The 27,435-nt window shown below is 42.1% G+C and overlaps 1 protein-coding gene across 1 annotated transcript; it reads right to left on the reverse strand.

Moving 5' to 3' along the window:
• Positions 1-875: 875 nt before the first annotated feature.
• Slc25a36 (solute carrier family 25 member 36) lies at positions 876-19,840 on the reverse strand. Its single transcript, XM_048334509.1, has 7 exons — positions 19,589-19,840; positions 16,162-16,326; positions 13,991-14,068; positions 12,802-12,902; positions 5,114-5,180; positions 3,120-3,409; positions 876-1,791 (listed from the first exon to the last, which is right to left on the reverse strand). The coding sequence occupies exons 1-7, from the start codon at positions 19,627-19,629 to the stop codon at positions 1,598-1,600; spliced, it is 936 nt and encodes a 311-aa protein (XP_048190466.1). The 5' UTR covers positions 19,630-19,840; the 3' UTR covers positions 876-1,597.
• Positions 19,841-27,435: the final 7,595 nt, after the last annotated feature.

Consider the following 27,435-nt stretch of genomic DNA (forward strand, 5'->3'; position numbering starts at 1 on the left):
TGCCTTCTCATGGGTGGCACTTTTGGGGCACACAGAAGACTTACAGCAGAAGATGAGCTCCAAACAGGTCTAAAACTCAAAGATTTTATGAACAGACTAATACATGACAGTTAAAAAAAAAAAAAAAGCACAACAAAGAGACCCTTAATCTGATTTTCTCCCTTCTCACTCCAAAAAAGGCCCAAGTGCATTGAGTCATTTCTGAGATAAAGTCATTGCACAAAATGTATCGCTAAAGGTACACTGAAATGAGTAGCAAAGCGGAATTACAGTTTGATACACCAGCACGCCAGTAAAGGAACATCAGACAAAAAAGTCCTTTTTAGCACATCTTTACAAGGCCATACATAAAAATATATGTGAAGGAGTAAAAGATGCCGTTGACTCAATGGCAAAAACTTAAAAAACTTTATCCTGTTAGTACATTTAGCCATACCAAACCTGAATCTTTGTAGTACACCATCCAGACCAGAAATTAGGACAAAATAAATTTCTTGCCATTTACAAACAGTTAAGTGCATTATCTGCTGAGTCTCACACGGCAGAGAGCTGCTCTTCTGTATTTATATTATCTTCAGACATTATGACCATCTTTTAAAACAGTCTTATAAAGGCAAAATCCAAAATTATCTCTTTCTCTACAGGTAAGTATAATCTATACAGTCCTGGACATAATTCAAATTCTCAGTGTGAAAGCAAGTAGAAAAAGATTCAGAAGCAGTAAAAATTCCTACTTTTAAATCTTACCTAGGTATGATAAATAGAGGGTAATTCAAGTTTATAACTTGGAAATTACTAAAAAGACACTTCATTCATTCATGTACCAAAAAAAAAAAAAAATCAGAAGATATCAGGACACATTCAAGTTACTGAAATGGCCAGGAAGCAGTACTTTACTGGTTTATTCGACAGTCCCAAACTATGAGCATGCGCATTTGATAAGTCAACAACCCGAGCCCACAGTATGCCAAACATCGAGCACCTGTTAGCCTGGAAACCAAAACACTTTAAAGCTAAAAATACACACGGTATTTGGATACTATTTCATTGGTTGTCAGGAAAGGTGATTACCTGATGTCAAATAACTGAATTTAAAATATTGTGTCAGGTCCTCTCAAGAAAATGAGAGATACTGAGGCTCTACCTATTGTTGTTATTTTAAAGTATCAGAGAAATTAAAAGCCAGAAGTTAGAAATTTATGACTGTCAATACTATCTTTGGATAGTTACAGTACAGCACACCATTAGGGATGGCGTGGTTCAGGAGTGGAGAAATGCTCATGGACTAAACAATACTATATTCTGAATGCCATAAACCAACAAAATACAACCAGATCTGGTGAACATGGTAGAGAGAATGGCAATCTGAGGGAGGAGTGCTTCTAAAGGCATTTCCTTGGAGGTGGCTGAGGGTTGTCTCCACAATACTGAGACGGAGTGATGTGGTGTGGTTACCTTGATTCCTACAACCAAACTTCCACTTAGGCAGAGTTACATGTTCCCAAACTACTTCTCTTCTGTCCACTTCGCTGGCCTCGAGATCCCGTGGTCCATTGTGCTGTTTTGGTCTTCCCTCTTCGCAGCGCGGCTGCCGGTGCTATCCGTTGAGCAGGTAGACCACCAGCTCATAGGTGGCCATCATAATGGCTGTGTTTGGAATCTGTCTCACAAGATGAGTTGCTAGGCCACGGTACAGAGACCCATAGCCTTCTTCCTGAACAATCAAAGACAGTGTCTGAAAAAATGATCTATATTTTGTTCCTTCTTCTCGTAGTCTTGTTCTTACAACTTCTGTTTAGGAAACAAGTAAGACCATTTTACTTAAACATTAATGATGGCTTTACAAACCTCTAAGTACACTAAGTACATCTCAATTGTCAGTCTCTAAGTATAAGCTCTGGATAGGGATTTCTTTTCTGTGCCAGTAATGGGGCTTGAACTTGCCCTGGGAACTGTTGCTCAAGGCTAGCCCTCTACCATTTGAACCAGTTCCACTTCTACCTTTTTGTGGTTAATTGGAGATAAAGTTTCATGCATTTATCTGCCCAGGCTGGCTTCAAACTATGATCCTCAGACCTCAGCCTCCTTACTAGGATTGCAGGTCTGCGCCATCTCCACCAGGGTCGGGTAGAGACTTTGAATGTGTGACTCAATGAACTCAGTCACATTACAGAACTACGAAGCTTCTAATATAGCCAAAAGCATGTTCACACACTAGACCGCAGGTACACAGGATTACAGACAGCCACAGGAAGTGTAAAGAGGCAGGGCAGTGAATGTGCTAGCAAGATAAAGTAAAAAAACTGATGTTTACAAAGGTAAACAGTACAAAGTCAAAATAGGAATAGCAATCTAGTCACAGCACCTTACATGTGCTAAGGTAAAACATCGTGTGGACAAAGCTAGAAATCCGTTAACACACTAGCTGCCAGTGATGGGGCCCAGTCTGGGAATCAAGTGGGCAAAAACTGTAACAATTCAGTATCAGTCCAATCTTTCTTCATTTTACATGGTGGGAAAATAAAGTTATTGAGACACTAGCCAATCTGGGACACCAGGTAAGAATTCAGAGAGTCCCACTGAGGAATTAAGGGGGTTAGGGCATGGCTCACATTAAACAGAATTCAACTGCCTAGCAAGTTGGAGGCTGAGTTCAATGCCCACCCTCTCTCATGGTGGGAGGAGGGAAAATACTTTCCTTTCTCACACATTATTATAACAACAACCCCCCCAAACACCCTCCTACAACCCCTGACTGGGTCTAGGGGAAGAATGTAGGCAAAGCAGCCTAGGGAAAATGTCAACGTGTATTTGAAACCTCTTGTTCTGTCTTAAAGATTTATTCCACTTGCATATTTAACTCTGAAATGTTATTCTTTCCTCAACATGTCATTTGCACTTATGTTGTAGGAAAAAGACAAGGCAAACCAAAAAAGCAACACTCAACATGTCACAGATAATTGTGACTAGGTGACTTCTTTAGCCATTAGTAAAATGGGCTAACATTTTCAAATTCAGCAACGGTTACGTGTGTGTGCGTGCCACGTTCGAGTCCGCCAGGCACTGGGGCTAGTGCTGCCGTGGCGGCAGGACTCCGCGGTAGGCCCGGCTGCCCTCACCGTGTGGGTACGCGATGGTGGTGGCGCAGGTCTTGGAGGTGGCAGCAGCCAGCATCATTCTCACAAAGTCTGACGCCTCTTTCACGGAGTCCTCATCACTCTCCGCCACGGACGCAGTCTTGCATTCCAGCAGCTTCCGCTTTACGCTCTCATAAATAACAAAATGGATAACAGTCTCTGATATGCCAGCGTACGAGGCAGACATGCCCCTGTAAAATCCTTTGAGTCCATCTGTCTGATACACTTTTCGAACACATTCGAAAGCACCCATTCGCCTTTCCCCGCGGTTCCTGAAAGACCACAAGAGGAAAGGGTTACTGACATTAAGCACTGTGGGTTCTTTAACACGGACGAAAATATGCAGAAATAGGTCTCCCGAGTGGTTAGCTTTTAACTCGTGGAGTGAAATCAGTTTTGTAACTCATCTTTTACATTTCCCATTTTTTGCCCCAAATTTGTGAAATTAAGATGGTTAGCAGGTAAATAGTTTAAACATAGTAGTATTGAGCTCCAAGTTCGGGGTTCAGGTAAGATGCATTACCAATAAAGTCTTTTCTGTACTCTACTCTGACTGCAGCTCAAAATACAAACAAGTTCCCTTACACTGTTACCACTTCTATTTCCTTTGCACTTAATAACAAAAACAATGATGGAAACACTAATGATCTTTCTCCATCAAATAAGAAGCATGGCTTGGTGGTGGAGTGCTTGCCCAGCATGCATGAAGCCCTGGGTTCGAGTCCTCAGCACCACATGAACAGAAAAAGCTGGAAGTGGCACTGTGGCTCAAGTGGCAGAGTGCTAGCCTTGAGCAAAATGAAGCCAGGGACAGTGCTCAGGCCCTGAGTTCAAGCCCCAGGACTGCTAGAAAAAAAAAAAAAAGAAGCATAATGTATTTCTGTGCACTTGAAGGTTTTTCCCCCAACTCCATTAAGATCCTCCTCAAAAACTAATGGGCGAATAACTGACAGACAGTGGCAATAGGAGAAGCCTCACAGAGTGAAGGAGCCTGCGCAGTTCTGTATTGTCAGTGTTCCCTACACCACTGCCTCATTTACTGCTGCCTGGGGCGTAGTAGCTACTCTCACAGATACAAAGTCTGTCCTGTGACACGAGCTGATTTTAGTGGACTGACACGTGACCAGCTGTAACAAGTTTCCGCCACTAGAGAGAGAGCCTTTCTCACGAGCAAGCTCAAAGTATACATGTCTGGAAGAGTAACCTACAGATGTGCTAGCCCTGCTCTTCAGCCTTCACAATTCCCCATGCTCACAAACCACCTTGGGCCACAATCTGTAGAAACAACAACAACAAACAAACAAACAACCCATACTAAAGAATTTTAAGGCACGTAGTTCCTGGAGTCCCTGCATAGACCTCCTGTAGGATCCGGAAACATCACTGTGGTCATTTTAGAATACTGTAAGATGGCCACAGGTTAATAAGCCTCTCATTGCCAAGGTCCTCCAGTCAGCTTCTCTGAGGCTCATGTACACTGGATGCTCCCTCTACAATGGGCTCAGTAACCACTCCCTCCTCACTCCATTAAGGTTGGCCCCAGTGACTCCTAGTCGATCTTTTGTCCACAGTCATATGTACTCAATGTAGCTGTGCGGAATGAATGACTGAACTTTACTCTACACCAAAGGTCACTGGATTTGAACCATCATGCTGAAAGATTTCAGTCTACACTGACCATGTGGCTTACTTAGCTGCTAGGAGGCCAATGGTAAGCACTGTGTGCCACTTTCTGAGCAAAAGACAAAACTAAACAAAAAATACATATACATGGTATATCTTTCTCACTTAGAAAGTCTTATATTGTCAACTATGGTATCAATTTAGCTTCTGATGGCCCAAGTTTTCAAAACGAAGCAAAACAAGATTGAAAAACAAACAATTGTCAGCAGCAAACAAAGGGAAGAATATGTGAGATGCATATGTCTTGGAGTTACAGGAAAGATTATCAAATAAACTTTGAAGAATTAACATACCTTGCATCAAGCTGTAGCCGAGTTTTTACTAGCCAAATGGGGTTGGTTGCAGTGATTGCAGTAAAACCTAAACAAACATGTTTAAAAATGAATTCCAGTACAGATGAAGAATATACTACTAACGTTCTTTACATCATATGAATATATAGAGAAATGTATATAAGTATTTAAACTATTATACTTTACTCTTTTTATTTACAAAATCCATGAACATCTATCTTCCAATCTAAATAACTTTCAATTTCTGACCTTAACCAAACAATTCTTTTAAGAGCAAAATCTCATTGTACATAAAGTAAAATTCTAGCCTACACAAAATATCCCTGTAGAGTGCACTGGACTCTCTAAACTGAATTCAGAAACCCACTTTTCCAAACATGTAGAAAAACTGTGGATTCTGGGCTAAAAAGGCATGCTTTCTCTTAACAGCTCTTTGGGGGTACATTACACATCTCTACATTCCAAATGAATTCTACATAAACAGCAGTGTGAACTAGCATTTTCATCTGTGTAACGGAGGAGATTTTGTGTGGCCTCAGGGGGTCTTTCTTGTTAACACAATGGCACCACAGAGGTAAGGCTTCTGGGAGGGTTAATAGGAGAAGTCTACTTGTCATCCATGTGAACACATAGGAGGACAACTCAAAAGTTCAAAGTGTTACTAATGGGAACCTCCCTGGCACTTCTACAGACATGAAAGAAAGTTGGGGGCAGGAGGCAGTTCTAACTTCTCTAACATCACTGCTGCCAAAGGCAAGGGAGGGCCTCCCAGATGTCGCAATTCAGGTAGCACATTAAGATCTCTGTAACAGATGCTTCTGGGTTCATGCCTATCATACTTGTCATTTTCCTAGTTTGGGGAGAAACAGCTGCACACTAAGTGCAATCTTAGTGGTGGGAACTTGAGAGTGCTTCATCTATACAAAACTGGGTTTTCATATTTTGCTTTTACATTTAAGATCCGCCACACAAACCACAGAATACTTACAGCAAGGCTACATTCCCGCCCCCCCCCCCCCAATTGACCTTTAAATTCAATGAAAAGGTATAGAAAAATGTCTAAGGATCTTAACTTTTAACACTTTCTATACAATACTAACAGGTCAATCACAGTATTGATTGAAAGGTGAAACTACGGCCAGCACACTTACAAGAATTTTCAGAACAAAATTACTGTGATGTAATTAGGATTAATTTGCTTTTTAAAATTAATACATAATGTGAAACCAATTATAAAATTTTCTTGGCTTTCAAAATGGCTTATATCTACATATGCAAAATAATTTGACTAAATTGTTTTCAAAGCCAAATTTGATCTCACTAGGTTTGTTTCCCTTCTGTGATGTCTGATAATTAGCTAAGCCTAATTTTACTCCCTTACACTTGAGAAATAGCCTGTTACATAAAGGGATGCACTAATAAAATAAAACCTATTTAGCAATAAAATAAAATAACCTAATAAAATAAAACCTATTTAGCAAGCAGGATAAACGGGAAAGTTTAGTTTAATAACTCCTGTAATAAATTTGTAAGGATTATAAAATTTCCATTTCTTTTAGGTATTTTTAATACATACATAAGCATAAACTCAAATGGGATTGGTAATTTTGGAAATACGAGCTAACACTAAAACAAACAAATTTTAAATGCTTAACCGATTGTCAGGGAATTTTTTTTCCAGTAAGAGGTTTTCATGAACATATTCTTGGCCAAAGGAAAAAAAAGGAAAATCGAAACAATGACTAATTTGAATATTTGTCTTACATGGCCTAGGTTAATTGAAAATAAAATTATTTCTTTCTAGATATTCAAATTTCATCTTAAACAATCAGAGATAGTCAACCTCCCAATTTAATGACCCTTCTTTTGGTGCTGGGTACCAAACTCAGGGCATCCACCTATGCTATGGAAGTGCTGTATCACTGAGCCACATCCATAACTTTGGGTTCTTATTTCTTAAATACTCTGTTAGCTGAATGTGTCTATGGTAAGACAGAGGGGGAGAAAAGGCTAAGTGGCATAAAGCCAACAAAAGTCTGCATGTTCACAACGACTTAAATCATTCTGTGGAAATTTTAAATCAAGGAAAATTTCCTCTCACTAAACTTTAAAAAAACAAAGAATCCTTAAAATCCAACTTAAAAAAAAAGCTTATCTAAGAAAAAACTTCATTTCAAAAGAAAATGAAAAAAATTTTTTAAAATAAAATTTATTCTAAAAAATGCTTAGTGCCCAAGTTTCTGCCCATGATACTCTTATAAGCCACAAAATCCCTCCATGTTAGGCTGAGAAAAACCAAACAAATATTGTTACTAAGAACAAAAAATTTAAATTAGTATCTGTGCTATTAATAGACATTGTCAGAATGTACACAACAGGAATTCTCACTTAGTGAAAATTCATTTCCAGGGACAATATTCTACAGGTTTCATTAAAATCTAGCTGAGAGAATATATTATGTCTATTATTACTAATTTGCACTTACTCTGTTTTGGCTTAACTCTCTCCCAAATTAGAACAACTTCTTAATACAGACACTAGTCTATCAAGGCAGCTATTATTAGGGTAGATAAAGAATCTATCTTTAGTCCATGGCTTCGTAGCTATTGGTCCTTTATGAGCCAGAATGCTGCTCAAGTCTATCAGTTTCATGGTACTGCTTTCTCTTAACTCAAATACTTTAATAAACTAAGTAGACATTTTAGGCTAAATCTAGAAAAACACAATTTACCCCCCAGAACATCTCTCCAAATTTATCTAAACCTGAAATTACTATGTCTAAGATAAGCACACATCAAGATACTGGTGCTCCTGGTTTGTAAATTGCTTATTATTTCTTATTTTGCATTTTAGCTTTGTGACATATTTTGTTAATATGCTAATTTATATTAATATTTAGAACACTTAAAACATTAAGACAAATTGAAGACTATACAGGGGTTCAGTTCTAAGTTAAGAGGGATTAGTACTGCTCCAAAGTGAATTAAAGCAGAGTGCCCATATGGCCATACTGTTAGTAGTATCAGTGTTTTGTCAGAAAGCTTAAATTTGTATTTTAAATATAGTTCTTCTTCATACAAAACCTCATTTAATAGTATAAACCATTTAAGAACCAGATAAATCTCACCTACAGGACTTGCTGAAAACGATTATCTCATTAAAGGAGTACTGTACTTTCAGTATTTTATTTCAATTAGCTTCTGTAAGAACAAAACCCATGTCTCTCCTAAGAGGTAGGTATTAAAGTAATTAAAACTACGATATCTACTAAGACTTTGTATGTTATATCCTAGATTTAGAAAGTAGTGATATTAAGATTGTTGTTCACAAAGAATAGAAAGCTAAGTATCAACTGACAAGAATGGAAAGCTGTATTAGACTTTTAAATATTATGCTAAGCAACAGAGCTACTGTAAAAATTGGAGGCTATGATACCATTTACAACTATGCAAATGTACTGCTTATCAAAGTCTTTGGAGGTCAAGGCTGTATGGCCAAACTGAAGACCCCAGGCTCACAGGATGACTGAAATGCACCCCATTTCTTCCTTCTAGAAGGATTATAAAGGGATCAGAATTAAAACACTCAATAATGCACATACAAATTCAGGAAATAAATTCATTTCCCGCCATCCATTAATTCCACAGTTTATAAAATCCCAGGGTGTGTTTCTTACACTAGAGGCTGCAAGAGATGCTCAGATGAGTACTCACGAGGTTTAAGTTAGTCCATATTTCTACAGGAAGTGACCTGCGGATGGGGAGCATGAGATGACACGATCTCACTCTTTTCTCGGGAGAAATGTACAGTAAATGCCTAAAATAGACACAGGCTTTTCTGTATCATAACAACAAGCAGTGACCTCATCAGAAACATGTGTACAAATTGAATCCCATTGGAAGGATCTGAGAAATATCTGTGAGCTCTAACTTTTTTATTTTATTTTTTGAAAATTTTAAGTTAAAAGAAAAAGAAAGGAATATCAGAATGGGCCATTAAAAATTATTTTTAATGCACCAGGAACTGAAAATCTCACCATCTGTAGCAGTTTCAGAGTCCAAATACTTACCTAAAAGACCAGTTTTGTCTTAAAAGAAAAAAAATGCTAACCTTGTCAAAGGGGGCTCTACAATAACATATTTATGAAATCACCATACCCCATTTTCCTGCCATAATTATCTACTATGACTAAAGAGCTAAAAGCACAATTTTCTTTTTCAAGTCAGTCTATTTAGTACAAATTTTAAAAGCCCCAACAAAATATTTGAGTTTGGCAGTATTATAGTGTTTTAAATAAAATATAGTATGCGTTGCTACAAAAGTACCTTTACTTTTTGCATTTTAGCCAGAAATATTGCACATCCATACTTATGGTCTATTTTGGATTATTTTGTACTTAATTTCTTGTGTTCTACAAAACAGAAAACAGAAAGAATGTTTACAAATAAACACAAAATAGCTGTCCATCCATCTGGCTGAATAAACTGCCAGAACAAAAATTGTTAAAAATGTTTTATATAGGCAAAACAAAAATGTGTATTTAATATGAGTAAACACTTAATCCTAATAAAAGTCAAATAGAAAAATCTTGAAAAGTGTATGCTATAAAACCCACATGATATTTAGAGAACATAAAAGATGACACTATTTATATATTAAAAATGGACCGCTACACTGTGGCTCCAGTGGTAGAGTGCTAGCCTTGACCAAAAGGAAACCAGGGACAGTGCTCAGGCTGAGTTCGAGCCCCAGGACTGGCCAAAAAAAAAAAAAAAAAAAAAAAAAGGGAGGACCACTAACTTCACAAATACAAAAAAATCCAAACCCAGTTCCCTTACTTTTATACAGCAACATATAAAAATGTTTGTATACGCCAGATAAAAACTTAAAACTGGGAATGATATACAGAAACAATATAACTTCTGGCATATACATCTGCGCCTAAGTGTACATAGAAGGATACTCAATTCATTTAAACAGACACAAAATAAAGCACCCCCAACAGCTAGGGTAATCTGACTTGGCTGGAAGGGAAAAAAGGTAGGTAAAATACAAAAGACTTACTTGAACTGTCCTTACTGAACTGAGAGGTTACTTGCTACAAACATTATGCACTAGGTACCCTTATCAAATTCCTAAGGTGTGTGCTAGCTGGTGTAGAAAAAATGCTGAGCGCATATATATATATATATATATATATATATATATATGGTGTATACATGTGCACATTGGAGGGAAGCTGGGAGGAGGGCACAGAATGAGTGGAGAGCAGGGGAAGAAATACAGCAGAGGGGCCCACCAGCTGCAACGGACAGTGATGAAAATAAACTAAGCAACTCAGGGTGGTGATGGGAGGAGGGAGGCAATGAGGGAGGAGGGAGCAGATGTTTTTATCACCTGATCCTGAAGACATGGTTTTATTGTTCAAGTTCATAGCGTTCATAAGGTCTGTAGATTAGAATGATGATTTTCATCATTGTGAAGGTTAAGATGTATACTGTGAAATATATGTGGTTACTTAATCTCAATTTAAAAAATTAAAAAAATGCTGCGGTAATATTGCTAGTTGCTTAATATATTTTTTATACTAAAGCGACAAGGTTAGCATTTTTTCTTCATTAGCCAGTTAAAAATGATGTTTCATAGGATTATCTCAAAGCATACCCCCAAACCATTCATATTTAGCCTGTGGTAGATCATCCATAACTGCCATGCTAAGTGTTAATGCTTGTGAATAGTGCAAGGAAGCTCTGAAAGCACAACTCTCAGAACAATGCAACCGCAAACAAACCAAAGAAATAGCTCCAAGTTAAGTGCACAGTGCAATCATCTGTGAACAAACATAAGAACAACAATTCACCAAGATGCATGGAATCATGTGAAACATATCAATGCACAAATAAAAACCGAGCTAACATTTGCATACATTTGGGCAAAGAAGTGTAAAACGACAGGATTTACTGAATTCCTTTGCAATGTGATAGATAATCCATTCTTATTCTAAATAAATGTTCCAAAGAAAATTAAAATATTCTGGGACTCTAATAGTAAATATTTTAACTTAAAAAAGGACTGTTCGTATTCTTTTTTAATGTGTCAGTTCATTGAAGGAAGCGCCATCCGTTATTTCTTTCTAATTTTCTGGGGTTGACAACCCAAAGGCAGCGGGACCTGGTGCAGTGGCTCCCAGTCTGCTTCCTGCCCCACGTCCTCCTCTCACCCACTTCACTCTGTGGGGATCGGCCAGAGTCAACTTCTGGGAAAAAGTGCACCAAAAAATTTCAAAACCCAAATCAAGCCACGGAAAAGGTAACATAAATTACCTAACTTGCTCAAAAGCTCCTTATTGGAAAGTGAGATTTCTCATCATCTTGACTTTAAATGTCGTCCTTTCCATCTTCAAAACTTTGGTCAGTCAGTCAACAATCACCAATTATTAAAACGCCTTGAAAACAATTTATAAGATATATGCTAGGGCAGGGAATGTATCTTAGCAGCAGAATGCTTGCCTAGTACTCATGAAGCCCTGGGCTCAACAACTCAGTACCACATACACAGAAAAAGCCAGAAAGTGGCACTGTGGCTCAAGTGGCAGAGTGCTAGCCTTGAGCAAAAAGAAGCTAGGGACAGTGCTCAGGCCCTGAGTTCAAGCCCTACGACTGGCAAAAAAAAAAAAGCATATATATACATATATATGCTAGATGTATTGGTTACATGTGAAGGTTGTCTCTGTTCAGAAATGACTATTTCCAACTTACACTTAGTTGGGGTAAATACATGGTTCAAACTGACCCAACTTACTTCTAAACAGAAAATGTTTAAGAGATAAGGCACTCATTGTCAAACACGTAACTGATATTCATTTACTAATAAATAGCTGATAAGAATGGCTGTAATTTTTTAAGCATAATTTCAAAGTATGAGATGGTTAAGTATTCAACAATCTCAGAAAATGGGAATTTTCTACTGAGAACCAAAGTACATGTTTTTTTTTTTTTTGAGTATGCATGGCAGCAAATGATTCCAGAACCAGATCTGTCAAACCAAACCAATCTCCCAGTTTACTTTAAGGTGGCACAGAAGCCTGGGCCCATACAGACTCATCAATGATGACAGAAGAGATCGTGGAAACATTTGAATCTCAAGCAGGTACATAGAGCCAATGTTGACATTTCAGATGCTATCTGGTCTGATTTATGTGGAACGATGGACATACTTTTGAAAGCACACTCATTACTGTTTTAGTTATCGATAATGTATCACTTACAAAAATTTCAGCATTGGCGCACAAAATGAATACTTTACCAAGAACTGCCAGCACATTTCAGACAGAAGCCAAAATATGCAGCTAAAAGGGAAAAAGCACTAACAGAAGGAAAGAAGAGTAAATTACATTCTGTCACAGTGCAATTATGGTTGGGTTCTTAGTACTTAAATCACTGGATGACAAAAAGCAATAGAGACATTATCTGTATCTTATCACTTAAAATCTTAATTTCAAAACTACAGATAGAATATACCTAATCAAATCTGTTTTATTAAAATAGATATTAAGTTAACCATTACAGATGCCAAGCAATGAAACGTACATTGATCACTTTAACATTTTAGTATCAACTCATCATGTTTCAGCAGTAAGTGTCTAGGTTTCAGAAAGTTCCTTGTTTTTTAGTATCATACATTCATACCTGCCATTGCAGCTGAGATCATGTGTACTTGGGTAGAATCAGGATCCAACACACCGTTCAACTTTTCCTTGCAGTTTGAATAAGCAGCAAAGTATATTGCTCTAAAATAAAGATTTAAATTGATTTTAGTAAGCACATTTGCTTAGCTTATAATTTTTTTTTAAAACTGGTCATGGGGCTTGAACTCAGGGCCTGGGTGCTGTCCCTGAACTTTTTTTGCTCCAGGGTAGCACTCTACCACTTTGAGCCACAGTTTCACTTCGAGTTTTTGAGTGGTAAATTAGATGTAAGAGGGGCTAGGAAGATGGTCTACTGGTAGGGTGCTTGCCTTGTACGCATAAAGCCCTGGGTTCGATTCCCCAGCACCACATATATAGAAAAAGCCAGAAGTGACGCTGTGGCTCAAGTGGTAGAGTGCTAGCCTTGAGAAAAAGAAGCCAGGGACAGTGCTCAGGCCCTGAGTTAAAAAATTATATAGTGTTTCTTTATTTTTCTCTAGTCTAAGACTGTCAATTATTTAATACAAGCATTATATTTCCTCATAATTATGTGAGTTTCTTTGCCATCACATTACAACTGTTAGTTTCTGATACTACTTTCAAAACACCCAATGCCCCTCACTTCCTACCAACAAGCATTACTTTGTTAATTTCTTCTGATTAGCACCTAAAACCTTCACAGTACACAAATGATTAAATGCAGATGTCTTGAGTTTTTTTTTGTTTTTTTTTGCCAGTCCTGGGGCTTGAACTCAGGGCCTGAGCACTGTCCCTGGCTTCTTTCTGCGCAAGGCCAGCACTCTGCCACTTGAGCCACAGTGCCACTTCTGGCTTTTTCTGTGTATGTGGTGCTGAGGAATTGAACCCAGGGCTTCGTGTATACGAGGCAGGCGCTCTACCACTAGGCCGTATTCCCAGCCCCCAACAAAGTTTTCTTTTTTCTTTTTTTTGGCCAGTCCTGGGGCTTGAACTCAGGGCCTGAGCACTGTCCCTGGCTTCTTTTTGCTCAAGGCTAGCACTCTGCCACTTGAGCCACAGCGCCCCTTCTGGCTGTTTTCTGTATATGTGGTGCTGGGGAATTGAACCCAGGGCCTCATGTATATGAGGCTAGCACTCTTGCCACTAGGCCATATCCCCAGCCCCCAGATGTCTTGAAATAAGAGCACCATAACTTCTATTTTTGTTTTTACCTGGAAGGGGCCACCCCCACTAAATTGGGGCCTAATCCTCTAAACAAGGAACGAGGCCCTTCTTTTTCCAAGATCATCCTGAAAGATAAAAAAAAACATTAGATTATATAGATTTCAACCAAGACCTTCATCTCATTACCAGACTCCATTCTCTAATTCCTGCAATTTTATTGTCTTTATCAGACAATTCAGTTCCTTACTTCCTCAGAAACATAATTCTAACCTAGTATTAAGGTCTCTATTTTTCTGACAGAGAGAATCAAATTCAGGGACTCATGTATGGAAGGCAAACACTTTACCACAAAGTCATGTCTCTAGGCCTTACTCCATACTGCCAAAGAGTCTAGGTACTGTAGTTATGACATCTAACTATTGTAATGGAATGATACAAGAAAAAGCAGTCACCTCACATCTGTTAGGGTCCTACAATAGTTGCTCATCATTTTTCTCCCCACTTAATTTACTGAGAGCTTATTGTGTAAGTTCTTTATATTGTATGAGTTCTTTATAACTAAGCAAAGAGAAATTCCCTGCTGAGTTATGAGGAACCTTCCCCAACAAATAAAACCTAGAAGTATATTGAAACAGCAATTTACTAGACTATATTAACAAGTAAACACATCCTCAACAGAAAAAAAGGACAGAGGTATGTGAAAGGCACAAAAGACTTTCTGAGAGCTAGAAATTAAATCGGCAAAAACACTGAATGAAGTAGGCCAAATGCTTCTCAAACACCTATATACTTAATAAGGATCATAAAAGTATAGTAGTCAACTAAAAGCCCAAGTCATGGTCAAATTTTTCACTATGAAGTTGGTCACTTCATAGTTCAATGAACTCTGCTGATAACTGAGATCACAAAGCAACTTTCAGCCATTCTGCTTTCTTATTGGGTACTGTAAGGGTTAATTAAATAAATCAGCATGTATAAAGCTTTAAAAAGGCCCTGAAGGGGAGCTGGGAATGTGGCTTAGTGGTAGAGTGCTTGCCTTGTGTGCATGAAGCCCTGGGTTCTATTCAGCACCACATAAACAGAAAAAGCTGGAAGGGGCGCTGTGGCTCAAGTGGTAGTGTGTTAGCTTTGAGCAAAAAGGAAGCCAGGGACAGTGCTCAGGCCCTGAAGAAAAATAAAAAAAAATTGTGAAAAACATGCAAAGAAAGGGAAAAGCAAAGCTATTTTTTAAAAAAGCAAAGAATATATCACAGAGCTCAAAGAAAGAACTTTAAGGAGACCTCATCAGTGGTAATAAGTGGCAAAACCAGGCTAGGAAATGTTATTCAACTACATTTCTTGGGCTGGGGATATGGCCTAGTGGCAAGAGAGCTTGCCTCGTATGAGGCCCTGGGTTCGATTCCCCAGCACCACATATACAGAAAACGGCCAGAAGTGGCGCTGTGGCTCAAGTGGCAGAGTGCTAGCCTTGAGCAAAAGGAAGCCAGGGACAGTGCTCAGGCCCTGAATCCAAGCCCCAGGACTGGCCAAAAAAACAAAAACAAAAACAAAACTACATTTCTTATTAACTAGATAGAAGTATTTATAACTGTGATATCTGAATTCACAATTGTTAACAATTTGTTTCATCTACTCACATAGGTAGTAAGCAGTTTGAAAAGACAACATATGATGAAATCCTGTGGTGTGAGGGTAAACACACTGGATCAGTTTATTTGCTACAAAATAAATACTACTGAACTAAGTTCAAATAGATTCAGTCCCAAGTGGGCTGATAAAGCAGACACAAGTCCAAACTAGTAAAAAGTGAATCGAATAGCTTTGAAATTACAACACAATGAAGTAAAGTATAAAAGCATATCTTTTTCAAGCCATCAAAAATGTCAAACACAGGTATTGGTGGCTCACACCTGTAAATCTTAGCTACTCAGGAGGCTGAGATCTGAGGATTACAGCTCAAAGCCAGCTTGGGCAGGAAAGTTTGTGAGACTCTTATCTCCAAATAATCACTATAAAACCAGGAAGTACTATCCTTGAGCAAAAGGAAACCAGGGACAGTGCTCAAGCCCTGAGCTCAAGCCCCACGACTGGGGGGAAAAAAAATAAAATAAAATGCTTGTATGAACAAAGACTCTTTTAAAATGGGGCTGACATAAACAAGCATGTGGAAGTCCCTGAGCTAAGTGAACTTCACGAAACTAAGAGTGCTATGCCTTACTTCAGGCAATGGAGAGGTCCGGGAGATACCACTCGGTTGACACTGGCTCCAGCCATGGTGTTCAGCTGGACTTCAGAGATATAGAGTGTCACGGCAGAGGACTGCAGTCGTGTCTTCACAACTTCTAGTGGACATGTCAGGATGGCTCCCACGGTACCCCCACATCTACAGGAAAACAGAAGTCAGTACCTGTGCCCTGTGTCCTCATCTAAGCACACTCCTGGCAGCTTTACCATCTTACTGAAACTTAAAAAACTAGCCATCATTTTAGAAGACGTTTTAAAGCATTTTTAAAAGGTTCCCTGGTGTGACATATAAATGCTAAAGGGAACTAAACTTTAGTATCTACCCAGTAATAAAGATTAGTTGAAGATTTCAAATGGTATATCTTGGTGAGAAAATTACTGGCAAAGCCACAGTAAAACTTTAAAGGGTGATTTTGTGTTCCATTCCATGGATGGATGACTCGTGGCACTAGATCTGACATGTATCCCACCTTTCAAACTCTGATCCTTTTAAAACCCAGCTAATGGTTTTCTAAAACACTAAGATAAATTGCTGATGGATAACCATACATCTTTCTCCTTATTGTTTCAGTCATTATTATTGCTGCAAGGCAGGTAGAAAAGCCAACAGTTCTGTCCTGCAAAGTGCACAAGAAGCCTAATGATTAAGGACACCACGTGCTCCACCTGGAGCCCTTCTGTGAGGTTTAGAATGGTAGAAAGGTACAATCTGAGCAAGCAGGCCCTCACCAGCTACTGCATCTGCCAGCACCTCCATCCTGAACTACCAAGCTTCCAGAAAATCAATATTGAATTGTCTATGAACCACCTGACTTACAGCATATTTTACAAGGGCTCAAGTGGCCTAAGACACAGGAAAAAAGGTAAAAATCAAGGAAATGAGGTTAAAAAAAACCCCACATTAAATATACTTTCAAGTATTCTACTTTGGCCCTTTTCTGACAAAGAAGCAAGCAAAATAACTTTATAACAAAAAAACCCACAACAATATTAACTATGTGGGAGTTTCTTATTGAGTTAATAAATAATACAACAAATGAATCCTTTAACACTATAAGCAGGCTCATAGATTCCTTGTAGTAGTAATCACTCCACATAGTAAGTTTTCTCACTACTCAAAGACCTAGAGACAAAATTCACCCAGCTAAAAATCTGAAGTTTGTGGCTCCCATTTGAGATAATCTCTCCTTCAAACACAGAAAATAAGAATGGCTTCATGATAGACAAAGACACCCGACAGAAACACTACACAATGTATAATTCTCTCAAAGTATTTAAAACATTTTGTGTTGTTTGTATCTGTATATAAGATACAGCTAAAAGTTAACTCTACTTCCATTCTTTTTACCTTCTGCCATGCGCTATAACCTTACAAACTATTAACTCTGGTAAAAGCATAATGAGATCAAAGGCTGTCTTAACGTGAGCACGAGTTATGCACGTGCGTGGCCCAGACTCAAGGTCCAGTACAAGTAGGTTTCAAAAGTTCTTATTTAACAACAGAGCATCTCTAGACTAAAAAAGCTTTCCAAGATCTTGATAAGTACGTCCTTAAATATTTATATGTGTATACGTTATATATATATACACATACACACACAATTTTTGTTATCAGGAAAACAACTCAGGCTCCATGTTCAGAAAATCATTGCCTAAGATCACATGCCTCCATGAAAAGTTACTCTTGGTTCTTCTAAAGCATCCTGAGACATCACAAGACATCTGTATGTGTAGTAGCAGTAGTCTAGGAAAACAGACTAGTAAGTCAGCTCTCCTTTTCCTACACTGTTATTACTAGAGTAAAAATAGATTTCACAATTTCCATCATTCACAACTGTACCAGGTTAGGAAATAAATTTAGTACCTTGTGAAGAACTCTATAAAAATTACTGTCTAAATATAAACTTTGACATACACACGAAGAATTAGATGTCTTCAACTAGTAACATTGCCAAGGCAATCTCCTTTGCATTTCTGCAATGCTTACCGCATAGCAAACTGCTAGAATACTCTGCAGAAGTGAATTTAAATATTAAGTTAAAATAGAACTGGCAGGGGGCTGGGAATGTGGCTTAGTGGTAGAGTGTTTGCTTAGCAGCACTGCATGAAACCTTGGGTTTGATTCTTGAGTACCATATACACAGAAAAGCCGGAAGTGGCACCGTGGCTCAAGTGGTAGGGTGCTAGCCTTGGGCAAAAGAAGCTCAGAGAGAGAGTGCCCTGAGATCAAGCTCCAGGACTAGTTAAAAAAAAAAAATAGTGGCAGCAATTTTTCAAGATTACTCACCCCTCACTTTACAGGCATATTTAATAGCTGCTTGATATTAAGTGAATTGTTGTGAAGGACCTAGATGACTGCTTTCCTTTTGTCTAATGTTCCTCTTAAAAAGTTAAAAAAAAATAAAGCTAGAAGCCAGTTGTTCACACCTATACTCCTATCTAACCAGGACACTGAGATCAGAGGATCAAGCCAGCCAAGACAGAAAATTCCACGAGACTCTCATCTCCACTTAACCTGCAAGAAGCCGGGAAAGGGCTCAAGTGGGTAGAACGCCAACCTTGAGCAAAAAAAAAAAAAAAAAAGCTGAGTGGACAACGCCCAGGCCCTGAGTTCAAGCTGCAGGACCGACACGGGCATAAAACTATAACAACAACAACAAACTTGTCATTTTCCCGATAATTAGGAAGGAAGACCTCTAACGGGGTTGGGGTTCAGCAAAATGGCTGTAGCGGTGTAGCTGGCAACCGAGGTACCACAACTTCAGGCTCCGTCCTGCCGTGCACCCACGCCGGTGACGATCACCACAAGAGTGGCAGAGGTCACCCCACTTTCGACCTAACGGCAGCGAGGGTACAAAAGGGCTTTGCTGGGTTGCTTTTCCTGGGGTCAACCCCGCCCCCCCCAGCCCCTCTGATCCCAAAGCCGCTTGGCGCCCCAACTCGTGAAGGCTCGGGGGGGGGGGGCTGGGGCAGGGCGGCTTCCGATCGCTACCAAGGAATCGCCCCAGCCTTGCGGGGGGGGGAGCTCAGCCCCTCCGAACCCCACACGAGTCGTCCCCCCACCCCAGGACCGTGCAGGACCGGAAACGGGCGCCAGTGGGGCTTGTGAGCGACGTGAGGCGGCCCGGCGCCCATTTTGTCCCCGGGCCTCCGCAATTTCCACCCCGTCTTCCCCCTCCCTCCCTTCCCCCCTCCCTCCCTTCCCCCCACCCCCGAGGCCCTGCAATCTACGCGAGGCCCGGGGTCCCCGCTAGGCCGCGATGTGCGTGTGCGGCCTGCTCCCGCCGCCGGGGCCGGGGCCCGGGGCCGGCCCCCCCCTTCCCGCGCCTCGGCCGCCGCCCGGGCCCCCGGGTCGCCCGCGCCTCACCCGAGCCCCCCCCCCCCTCGCCGTCCGTACGCACCCCCCGGCAAACAGATGCACCAGCGTGTCCCTCTGGTTCATTCTCTCTCCAGCATGTCCTCCGGGCGCTGAGGCGCGACGCGGACCCAGCGGCCCGCAGCAGGCCGGCGGCGTCGGCGCTACCGGAAGGAGACCAAGGACGCGCCCCGAACACGGCCTCCTCGGGGAGCTTCGCGGCCGAGACGCGGCTGCAGAAAGCAACCGACGTAGCCTCTGCCCCCGCGGCGCCGCCGCCGCCGCCGCCGCCGCCGCCGCCCGCCGCCGCCCGCTCCGCCTCAGCGCTCGGCGCGGCCCGAGGGGGCAGAGGGCGGGGCCAGCTCCCGCCCCGCCTCCCGTCCCATAAACAGAGACTCCCATTGGCTCTCTTGGAGTGACGTCACGAGGCCCGCACGCCCCTTTCACGTGATGGTGGGGGGGCGTGAGTGTGTGTTTTAGGAAAGGGCCGCGCGGGCGCGCGCGCGCGAGGCGGGAGCGCGTGCCCCGGGGGGGCGTGAGGTGAGGTGAGGTGGGGAGGAGGGAGGGAGGGAGGGAGGGAGGAGGAGAGGAAGTACGTCATCGCGTCCTCGCACCTCGCTCCGCGGAACCGGAAGTTGGTTCTCGTCCGCGCTTTCGGGCCTGCTGCCAGGGTTGGCGTCTTGGCCGGCGCCCTCGGGGTGGGGGTGGGGATGTGTGTGTGTGTGGGAAACGTTGGCTTCTAGAAAGTTCTTGCGGGTGTGTGTGTGGGGGGGGGGGATGGAAACTAAAAGTACCGCCTTACGGGGGAAAAAAAACCGGTAAGTAGCCGTTCAACCCGGGCTTGAAAGGGGAGCAAATATCCCTGTGGGGGTGGGTGGATGGGGGGGTGGGGGGTGGGGGTGGAGGGCTGGGGGGGTGGGGTGCATATTAGGACATAGAATGTGCTGTTCGCCCGTGCCCCACGCCTGAGCCCAGGGACGAAGGCCCCAGGCCTGGAGTCCAAGCCCCCGTTACAGGCCCTGGATTACAAAGCAAAGCAAAGCGCTTGTTCTTCAGGGGCTCCGGGTTCTGCGCCACCGAGCTGTAAGATGTCCTCCTTTGATTCGGGACACCATCCTGTGTGTGTGTGGGGGGGGGGGTAGCAGCACACCCCTATGGACTGGGAGTGTGGCCTAGTGGTACAGTGCTCGCCTAGCACGCATGAAGCCCTGGGTTCGATTCCTCAGCACCACATACACAGAGAAACCTGGAAGTGGCGCTGTGGCTCAAGTGGCAGAGTGCTAGCCTTGAGCAAAAATGAAGCTCAGGGACACAGTGCTTAGGCCCTGAGTTCAAGGCCCAGCGACAGGCAGATTACACACAAAACCAATATGCCCTCCTCCGTAATTTCATAGTAAGAAACAGGTTTAGGAATAATCCAGTGTCTTGGCCCAGCTCAGTTTGGATTTGAATCCAGTTAAGAATCGGTTTCCTAAGGCTTCGTTTTGCTCATTAGAGGGTTGGAAAGAGCAAAATCAGAAAAGTAGAAACAACAATAACAACCACAAAAATATAGACACCCCTTAACGGTTGCCTGAACCTGTTGCATCACTATTTCGAGGGAAGTCTCTCTCTTATGGCTTTATTGAGTTCTAGGTCCCCGTGAATGTTTTAAAGTGTACGACTCAGTCGTGTTTTAGTATAGTTTAGTTATTGTGAAACCATCACTACTATCGAGTGGCCCCCAAAGCAAACGCCGTCCCCTTCCTCCTAAGTCCCTGTAAAATACTATTTGCAGCCTCTGGCTTCACCTAGTTTGACAATGTTCTTCCAATGCGTGGCATTCTGTCTGGCTTTTCAGATACCAGTGTCTTCCAGGGCCATTCACCTTGCAGCATGTATCAGGACTTAACTCCCTTTCTTGACTGAATCATATTCCAATATAGGGCTATGTGGTATTTTTATTATTATTATTACTATCTATTCCCAGTCAATGGCCGTTTTGGTTTGTTCCCGCTCCGGGGCTATTACAAATAATGCTTCTAATAACAATTCGTGTGCGGGTTGTTGCTTTTTTTTTTTTTTTACAGTGGCCATACGTTTTCAGTTCTCTCGAATATATACTTAGAAGTGGACGTCCTGGGTTAGATGATTTAAAAGCGATGTGGAACCTTTGGAGGAGCTGTCGAGCTTTCCTAGGCGGCTGCGTCCTTTTAAGTGCATTTCAAAGATACTAATAACGCCGCCCTGTTTCTCCGCAGAAAGGCAGCCCCAGTAACCCCGTCCCGGAAGGTTTCCAGAACGGGGGAGAGCTCTCAGCTTGCGTCCGGACTGGCGCGGCCTCTCGAGACCACGCCCACTAGGGGCGGGGCTACGGAGCTCCTCTCCCCTTGTGCTCATTGGAGAGGTGGGCTGTCTGTCACGGTGTCTCCCCCCCCCCCCTGCCGTCCCCGTCTGCCGAACGGTATTCTGGGAGCTGTAGTTTCTTCATGGACATGGAAAGCCGTTGATCATCCTCGCCAGGGACGCGGCCATCCGATTCCCGCCTCAAACCGAGCCACACTAAAACACTCCACCAGATAAACACGCCCGATGTGAAGCAAAGGAGACTAGGCTTCCCGGTTGGTACTGGTTCTAATTGTAGTTGCCGAAGGGCCCGGGAAAAGTTCTTCTCAGCGATAGGAGAGATGGATACGGTGGCACACAGACTGACATCACAGGCCTCGAGGGCTGAAACCATTGGCCCCTAGTAGTCTTCCTGACTCTGTAGGCTTCAAGCCTTGCGTTGGCAACCTCAATTTCAAAGGGTTTCATTTCGCACATGGGTGTGTGTGTTGTCCAATCTCCGTCTTATTTAGTGTGAGACAGGGTGGTTGAGTGTATTCTCTTAGCCAGATGCCTTTTCATTTAATATTTCCCCTCATTTCACCTTTAGTAACAAATTCAAATACACAGGGACACCAGGAAAAGATTAAAATCCTCCTTTGCCAGCTTCCTTTCTAAGTCCTGTTAACAGTGAGTTGAAGTTCCCAGATACTCGGCCACCATGGCGTTAAACTAAAAACATTTCTGATTGATGCAGCATTTTATATGTCCAGGCATGGATCCTTTTTGTTTTAAATTTACATTTTTTTCTAGAATTTTGTTGGTAAAGATCCCCAGTACCAGAAGAGAAAACAACAAAACCAGGAAAAGAACCAAAGTATATATTCTCTCTTTTTTTTTTGCTCTTTTTTTTCTTTTTGTTGACCATAATTATTCGTTATTGTGAGATCTATTTAAGTAGCAGGAATAGACTCAATCAATAGTCCATTCCTTTTTATGAGATGCGTACTTAGGTAATGTACAGCATTTGAATATTTCAAAGAAAGCAGCTGTGAACATTGACGTGTGTGTGTGTGTGTGTGTGTGTGTTGACATGCCTTCTGCCCTATTAAGTGCCAGGCATCATTGCCAGCACTTGGCAAATATTTAAACAAATCCTTGTCTATGACCATTGTAAGGAAGTCCCACTTTGCTGATGAGGAAAGTGACATGCAGAGATTACTAGCAAGCAACTGACCTGGGATGAAAATCGTAACCAGTCTGGCTCCAAAGTCTGTGCACTAATCCTCTATTTTACACTATCCTAATTTTTTTTGGGGGGGGGCAGGGGAGTTGAATAAGATTACAAACTCTAGTTCCTACAAAGAAGGCAATCAAATTTGGAGAGACTTTAGAAGATGCTGGTGAAGACAAGTGTCTATTTACATTTGAGCCTTGTGTGGAAAACTACAGGGCATGTTTTCATGGAATTGAATGGAGCGGCCACTCCCATCATCTAGTCTGTGACATTTGTTTTTTATTCTTTCTTTTTTCTTTAGTCAGTTGTGGGGCTTGAATTCAGGGCTTGGGCACTTTCCCAGAGCTTTTTTCCTCCCCAGATTATCACTTGGCCACTGCCAGTTTTCTAGTGGTTAATTGGAGATAAAAGTTTCACAGACTCTCTCAGTCAGGATGGCTTCTAAGAGCAATCCTCAGATCTCTGTCCTCCTAGAAGCTAAGGTTTGTTTTATTTGAGATAGGATCTTCCCTGGCAGCTGTGGCTGGCCTGGAAACTTGCCCTAAGGCTGGTCTTTAATCCTCCTGCTTTAGCCTTCCAAAGGCTGGGATTCCAAGCAGGCAACATCAAAATTATTCCATTTCAGTACTCTCACCTGAGTGTTAGAACAAGTAGTCAGCAAGTGCTTATTAGCTTTGAATAACACTGCCAACCAACTTGTCCTGATTAAAACATGTCTCTCAACAGCAGCAGAATATGTATTCTTTATTGATATCCATGTAATATTCACTAGTTATTCTTAATTTGAGGAACCCATTCCAAATTTGGGAACCCATCTACATTTTTAAAAAAGATTCTTTCATACTAATTATGCTCTCTGAGTACAATGGAATTACATTATAAACCATAGCATTGCTTCAGGCTTGAAAATGCTCATTGATCATGTAATTTTATTCCTTAAAAATTGTGTGTATAGGGCTGGGAATGTGGCTTAGGGGTAGGGTGCTTGCCCAGCATGCATAAAGCCCTGGGTTCGATTCCTCAGCACCACATACACAGAAAAAGTTGGAAGTGGCGCTGTGGCTTAAGTGGTAGAGTGCTAGCCTTGAGCAAAAGGAAGCCAGGGACAGTGCTCAGACCCTGAGTTCAAGCCCTGGGACTGGCAAAAAAGAAAAGTGTGTAAAATTCCACTCTTACATGGGCAAAGATAGATTTGGGTCAGTGGAACAAGTAAATTGCTGGATCTGTATAGGAAAAGGGTAGGAAATCGAGCAAGTGGCAAATTGGTTAAGATTTTGAGTGTGGGTAAGAAACAGTGCACGGTGCACCTGGATCAATGCGTGAAACCAAACATGTATAGACAGCTAAGCAATTAACTTTTACTCAACTCATTTCTATTAAGTATGACCCTATTCTATTAATTCTATTAAGTAAGACCCGTTGGTGGATGTTTTCATGTACAGTATCTCTTTCTGTCTTCACGACAAGTCCATGAGATTGAATTTTATTTATTTTGTTCTCACTTGTAAGACAGAACTGGCATGGGTAGGGCGAGAGAGAAGAAAAGTTCGAGTCTGTTAGCTTGGTGCTTAGCCTTTCATGGTAGAGTCTCTGCCTAAGATATCTCCACTGTCTACCCTTCCTACAGACAAAGGTTACTCTAGGTCACTGGGGCTGCTGGCACTTCCCACACTCACATGGTTCTTTCACTCATCTGGCCTTTCAGAATCGCTGCTCCCCGTGGAGCACCTCCCTCCCCTGTGTGCTCCCATCGTTCCGTGCTGTTTTCTCCTGACCACGTCTGTCTATAGCAAGGGCAGTCCCTGCGTGCCGGGATTCATGGCACGCAATAGGCAGTATGCTTCTTTAGGGATGGCTGCGTCCCATGTTTACCTTTGTGGCTTCTTGGTCACTGGGCAAGACAAGACATTCCAGGCCTATTTTCCACGGCCAGCCACCGTCGCAGCAGCACTATGGCAGGCAGCTCTCACCGAAGTTTATATTGTAATAAAAAACAGATATTGGAGTTAATCTCAAGCTGGGTGCTGATGGCTTTTCCTGCAGTCCTAGCTACTCAGGAGGCTGAGAGCTGAGGATTGAGGTCGCACGTCAGCCCAGGCAGGAAAGTCTGGGATACTCTTATCTCTAATTAATCAAAACAAGAAGTGGAGCTGTGGCTCAAAGTGGTAGCACACTAGACTTCAGCAGAAAAGCTCAGGGACAGTGCCCAGGCTCTGAGTTCAAGTCCAGGGATAGCCACACACACTAAAAAAGACTTCCTATTGTGCCAGAAAGTCAAGGGAAGGTGGGTGCTGTTAGATTGAGGGGTGAGAGAGAAACTCTCTGAGGATGTGACGTTTGTGTTGAAAGCTAAAAAGGTGCTATATGAAGACACCATTGTATTAATTTGTGAGGGCTGTCATAACAAAGAACCACAATTTCCTTGGTTTCCAGGGGCCAGAGTCTAAAAGGTCAAGGTGGCAGCAGAATTAGTTTCTTCTGCAGCCCGTGTCCTTGGCACACAGATAGCTGCCTTCTTATTGTGATTTCATAGGAATGAGTATTCTCTATTAGCATGGGAGGGCTGGGTGAGGGAAGAGAGTGTGAGGGCTAGGGATGAGAGAAGAGAAAGTGAATGTTTGGGAGCAAGTCCCTCAAGAAAAACATGATTTTCAACCAAAATTCATCCTTACCGTAGGAGATGCTAATGGATGAAAGTTTTTGGTGGACAGAGCAAGGCCATTCAAATAGTAACTTAGAGGCACTGAGTCTTTATATGCCCGTACTTGCCATAATGCAATTTTACTTCCTTTTTACAACGGGAAGGCCAGGAGTTACTACCATCGCCTTAACGATCAGTTGCTGCAGGCACTGGTGAGCAGCAGAGACAGCCAGGCACCTCTGCCCTTGATCTCTCTCTCTCTGACGCCCTCAGTGCCCTGGACCTCTGTCTGGCCCCAAGTGTTCCCACCTAAGGCTGCAGAGACCTTAAGATGAGGTTGCTAAAAGGGAACATTTCAGTGCATACCGCGTTAGTTTGCTGTCTGTAATTGTGGCTAAAGTGGAGTCTGTTTAGCAGTGAGTATAACCTTGACTTATGTCATTCCCTGCCCCCCCCCTTTTTTTTGTATCATTACTGGGACTTGAACTTAGGGCCTGGGCACTGTCCCTGGCTTCTTTTTGCTCAAGGCTAGCACTCTGCCACTTGAGCCACAGCGCCACTTCTGGCCTTTTCTATATATGTAGTGCTAAGGAATCGAACCTGGGGCTTCATGCATGCAAAGCAAGCACTCTACCGCTCAACCACGTTCCCAGCCCCTGTCCCTTACTTTTTAAACTCAAGGCTGGCACTCTACCACTTGGGCCTCAGCTCCACTTCTGTTTTATTGGTTGTTAATTGGAGATAAGAATTTTATGGGCTTTCCTGCCTAGGATGGCTTTGATCTGCAATCCTCAGGTCTCAGACTCCTAACTAGCTGGGATTACAGGTGAGAGCCATCCGTGCCTGGTGATTCAGGTCATTCTTAAAAGTGAGGAAACTCCCTTAATCCTGTTTTCTGAGCTGGATTTCATCTCATGATACCCTTCTCTGGCCCACCAGAGGACTTTTTCTTTTCTTTTCTTTTCTTTTTTTTACACACTAATGTGAAATTTGAATTATTAGCTTTACAAATACAGAAACATTTTTCAACGAAATACTTGGGAGTTCTATGAAACTTCACACTGTAAACAAATCCTACAAATGTAATATATGAAAAGCTTTGTGGAAATTGGTTCATCAATAAGGCTGTGGAAAATTCCCTACCTGAAATAAATCCTATAAAAATAATATGTACATCATATTCACAAGTGGCCCATTTCAGTGGAAACATCTTGAAGGTGACTCTGTATATGCATGTGTATGTGCCAGTATTGGGGCTTGAACTCAGGGCCTGAGTGCTGTCCCTGAGCTTTTGTGCTCAGTCCTAGCACTCTACTACCACACCTCTACTACTGGCTTTTTCGTGGTTCATTGGAGGTAAGAGTCTCATGGACTTTCCTGCATGGGCTGGTCCTCAGACCTCAGCCTCCTGAGTAGCTGGGTGACAGGCATGAGCCACTAGCATCAGGTTCCAAATTAATTTTATCAGGGCATCACTACCCCACTACCAAAGCCACAGATGGACTTTGAGGGAAAGAAAACACCAGTGGTAAGCGTGAACCTTGGAGTCTAGTGGGAGGCAGCAAGGCCACCCCAAGGATTGTGGGATCTCCCCAGAAGACTGGGATGTCAGCAGGAAGCTGTTACCTGTCATGATACTTCTAAGAGTTGTGGGTATGTGTTGAATTTGCTGTGAAAGCTATATTTGTGCATCTTGTTCTGGATGCTATAT

The sequence above is a fragment of the Perognathus longimembris genome, chromosome 26 (assembly GCF_023159225.1).
Source record: "Perognathus longimembris pacificus isolate PPM17 chromosome 26, ASM2315922v1, whole genome shotgun sequence".
In the NCBI taxonomy this organism is placed as follows: domain Eukaryota; kingdom Metazoa; phylum Chordata; class Mammalia; order Rodentia; family Heteromyidae; genus Perognathus; species Perognathus longimembris.